General features: G+C 37.5%; 2 protein-coding genes across 4 annotated transcripts in view; one reads left to right on the top strand and one right to left on the bottom strand.

Annotated features, from left to right (window-relative positions):
* LOC107690609 (10 kDa heat shock protein, mitochondrial) overlaps window positions 1–1,652 on the bottom strand; it is a 2,810-nt gene extending 1,158 nt beyond the window's left edge. The window contains exon 1 of one of the 3 annotated variants that reach the window (XM_016488986.1): window positions 1,484–1,652. In XM_016488986.1, the coding sequence (XP_016344472.1) occupies window positions 1,484–1,486 (3 nt within the window). In that variant the 5' untranslated portion in view covers window positions 1,487–1,652. Of the gene's footprint in view, window positions 1–1,218; window positions 1,296–1,483 lie in introns of those variants that run through there. The other 2 variants (XM_016488985.1, XM_016488984.1) reach the window with 2 other exon arrangements.
* Window positions 1,653–2,007: 355 nt separating this feature from the next.
* The window catches only part of LOC107690611 (60 kDa heat shock protein, mitochondrial), a 7,465-nt gene continuing 5,035 nt past the window's right edge, over window positions 2,008–4,437 (top strand). Inside the window, exon 1 of the mRNA XM_016488987.1 lies at window positions 2,008–2,281. The gene's annotated coding sequence lies outside the window, so the exon portion shown is untranslated. The remainder of the gene's footprint in view (window positions 2,282–4,437) is intronic.

Genomic DNA, 4,437 nt, shown 5'->3' on the forward strand with positions numbered 1-4,437 from the left:
TTTTTTCAACACTACAAAATTTTTTTTTTTTTTTTTTGTAAAAAAAATTGACACATTTTTTTGTCTGCATTGCAGACTAGAAGAGAGAAAATTATTTCCTTTCATTTTTTTCAAGTCTTCCTTTTCCTCTACAGTTTTTGCTATATTGTAAATCTATGCCCAAAGGTGTTCAAATAATATTAATCAATCAAAAACTATTATGGTTACAGTCACTTTTAAAAGCAGGCCTTTAAGTAATGCTTTCCTAAAATGCACTACTGTAAGTTCTTGACTCCAGTTGACTTATTTAAATCTTTAGTTTACCTCCCATACAGATTACAAATTTTAGGCTACTAAATTAGATGCACATTAAAAACGGATACCTTTAAGAAAAAAAAACACTGACCATTACTGTTCACACAGTTTCAAAGACAAGAGCAGCTGCTTGTCTGAGAACAGATGTGTGTGTGTGTGTGTGTGTGACCTTGAGAGAAGGTCATGTGTGAGGGAGGGTAGATGGGATAGGAGATGTTGAGGATTCATGTGGGGGAGGAGAGAAGTTTGGAGGTTTTGTAAATGTTTACTATCCTGCCGAAGGACAAAAGGACAGGCAACATGATAACCGTCCAAGGCTGAATGGTTTGGAATGTAGAAGATTCTAGAATGAATCAGTTCTGCATTTCATCTGGCCTCATAATACATTTAAAAGCAATTCATAATTCATGTCACAAATGTCTTTCGTTATTGTCTGGTAGTCAATAACGTGTAAGCATTTAATGAATTAATATGCTATGGTAATTTATTACAAGGTTAATCCGGACAAATAAACTGTCAACCCCTCTTGAGACAATATTTCATCTCTATGCCTGAATCTAACTGAAAACAAAATAATCAGTTACAGTACATCACAATGCACATGTGTTCGCCTCCATTCAAAATGACCCGGAAGTTCATATCTTGCTGAAACGCTATTGGCTGTAATGATCTTGGAGCTAGCAGAGTGTGACAACCTGATTCAAGAAATTAAGATGGTATACAAGTATATTGAGTTTTCACATGCAAGATGTGACAGTACCTGCAATACAAATACTTTATACGCATGAACAGAAATGATCATTCTACACACCGTCATATAAAATAAAACAGAATATGTTGTAATATAAATATACCACCTTTTTAAACAATACTTGTCTGCAAACCAACGATTGGCTAAGATTTAGTGATAGCAAACCGGGTTACCTGTGAAATCCCCATTCCTGCTCACAGCGAACCACTCATTTTAAACCATTCTCACAAACACTACGTGTACTAAGTAACACGCGTCGCGTCGCGTCGCATCGTGTTATATGAACTCAGAGCGCGAATAAATTCCTAACCGTGACCTTGCAGCTGCAATTTATTGAGCGTTATAAAACATTGCGCTATCTCAGTCACACAAATCAAATAACTATAGAAACAAGTCATTCAGATGGTGCAGCTAGATAAATTATCTTACGCGTCTTACCATTTTTACTGATCTTTATGAAAAGCGCGTCCGGCAGAGCAGCATAAGACAGTCAAACTGGACCACTTCACTAGGGCGATCCACGTGAGGAAGAAATGTCCGGAAGGGTACTGCGCATGCGCCAAAAACTAATCCTTACCGACCCCTGTGCTAGAATATTCCTCGATCGCCTAAACGTTACACAAAGACATTTAAATATTTTTTTACTTGTTTAAAAGGCATTGTTGATTACAAATAACAAAAGAAAGGTATATATATATTAACCCACTCTAAATACTAAATAAATAATTATAGAACAAAAATACGAATTTATTGACTTATATAAACCAATATATTATATAATATATAAGACTTTAAACAAAATCAAATAAATTTGTAAAATGCAATCGCATTTCTTGTTGCACAATCTTGACCTCTGACATCTTTTTCTCTCCAATAGAATCTGCGAAAATTCTCGAACGTGACGCCCCGGAACGAGCATAACAACAATATAATGGGCTATTTTAACGCATTTTATTTATATGTTCCTTCAGTGTGAACTAAATATGTTGAGTGACATTGAAACAAAAAGCAAATGAAGGCATCTGTGTATTTAAGAGCTTAATGCGTATCTATTGTTTGATCATTTATAATAGTGGGTTATTCAGATGTCAGGGCGGGGGAGGTTACCCGGATGAGGAACACATGTGAGTTCAGTGTAACTGCAGCAGCTCAAAAGCGGCTTCTTTTCTTAGATCATTCAGTCTGCTGTACTGACGGACACGCGTATCCCTTCATTCACCTCCAGATCACTCTGCAGTAAGTCAGTTATAGCATTATACTCATTTATAAAAGCCTATAAGCATACTACACTGCATAACGCTATTTAGTGGCCTGGTAATATACAGATTAATGAGATCAAAGAGGCAGATATGTAACATGTAACATCATTTTGTAATGCCAGAGCTATCAGTTGGTTCTGTCGAGTTGTAAAATAACATTGTGCACGTTTACCATGTAATTAGCTGTCATTTAATCCTATCGTATTCTAGAACATTTATACTTTTATGGCAGATGCTGATGGTGCTCATTAGAATAACGGGCATGAACGCAACAGATATATTATGCATATCACATACATTGCTTGGTAATTATAATGCATCAGTGTCACATCTGCTTTATTGACTACTTTATTATCAAAATAATAAAGCTCAGTCTTAACTGAAATATAGTGGTGAGTATAGCTTGCATGCTAACTATAGCAAATTCTATGATATTGAGGCCTAAGAATTTTACTCCTGTTATGTATTAAATATTTAATCGGTGTCAGGGCTACAATGGTTAGTTTTGCTAAAACAAAAGGAATACCCCGGGAACTTTGTAACTTGAACGCATGAGGATGAAAGATCATTTCCGTCTCTGTCGTGACGCGGAGTGATTTTGACCTTGTGACGCCCTGAACGCACGTGGGGTAGATGAAAGACCACTACAGGCTCTGAATGACATGAACATTAACACATTTCAGTTTAGTGTAATTATTACCTGTAATCCTTGCTTTTTAAAACCTTTTCCCTTCTTTTTTATGGTTGATGATCTGGCTTTGAACATTGTAGTAACTGTCCAGGTGAGTCATGCCAGTGATGATTATATCCTTGTATTTTCTAAAGCATGTTTTAATGGAAAGCCTTGATATTTTGAACACGAAATATGATGAGGATTCGTGAATGAATGAATGAATCGGGCAAAGATTCATATAATGCTTTCAGGGGCCAGCGGGGGCAAATACTAATTTTTGGCATCTGGAAGTCTCATGTGACTTCAACACAAGACTTGGAATTTTTTTGGGGTGGGAAAGGGGAGTTTGGGAGGTTGGGAGGTTGAATATCATGCATAAAATGTCTCTACTGCCTGACAGCTATCAATACAATTGTGAAAAACCACGCTTGTATGTGACTACGTTCTATAAACAAAAAAGAAAGAAGCGCAGAAGAGTTCTGTCGGCGACTGTCAGCCAATCAGAAACGGCTCTCTACCAACATCAGCCAATGCCATGGGTTTTGGGCGGGGCTACCTGTTTTGCTAAATCAGGGCTGCGTTCAGCCCGGACAAAACGGTGCAAAACATTTTTTAAACGGAAACGGTGGTGCGTTGAACACCCTGTTCTGATGACGCAAGAGTTGCAACTATGGCAGCTGAGAAGGCCAATCTTTGTGTTCTTTTTGAAGAATTTTCGGAGACTGATTAAATCGGTATAAATACGTGTTTAATACTGCAAAATACGCTCGATGTTACAGTCACTGCCCTTGCCCTCCAGAATAAAAGAGAACATCCCAATCAAATGAAGGGATTTGTGGAAACTGTGGTTCCTAATTATTGTGATCCAACATTTGCCTCGCATTTCAGGATGAAAAGACAAACATTTCAGGTGAAGGATAATCCACTTAATGTAAATAAAAATGTGCAAACAATATACTTGCTCTTGTGAATTTATTTGGATGTTAATTAGCCTACATTGTGCCAGCTGTCTCTTTAATACCGCGTGGTTTATATACATGTTGCTGCTGATTGGGCTGACATGTTTGACACACCCACCAAACAAGAGAAAACACATCTCAAACCCCGTTGCACACCGTTTCCAGGAAACATGTCGTTCAAACCGGAAACTGTAGCAAAACGGTGCACACTGGTTTGAGCTTGAACTTGCCCCAGTTCTCAACAAGGGCTTCCCAGAGTGCCTCAAGATGACTGCAAATTATTTAAAGGGGTCATATGATGCTGCTAAAAAGAACATTATTTTGTGTATTTGGTGTAATGAAATGTGTTTATGCAGTTTAAAGTAAAAAAAAAAACATTATTTTCCACATACTGTACATTGTTTCTCCTCTATGCCCCGCCTTTTTGAAACGCGTCGATTTTTACAAAGCTCATCGGTCTGAAAAAGCGAGGTGTGCTCTGATTGGCCAGCTATCCAGTGC

This window comes from Sinocyclocheilus anshuiensis, unplaced genomic scaffold, assembly GCF_001515605.1.
Source record: "Sinocyclocheilus anshuiensis isolate Anshui unplaced genomic scaffold, SAMN03320099.WGS_v1.1 scaffold1709, whole genome shotgun sequence".
In the NCBI taxonomy this organism is placed as follows: Eukaryota; Metazoa; Chordata; class Actinopteri; order Cypriniformes; family Cyprinidae; genus Sinocyclocheilus; species Sinocyclocheilus anshuiensis.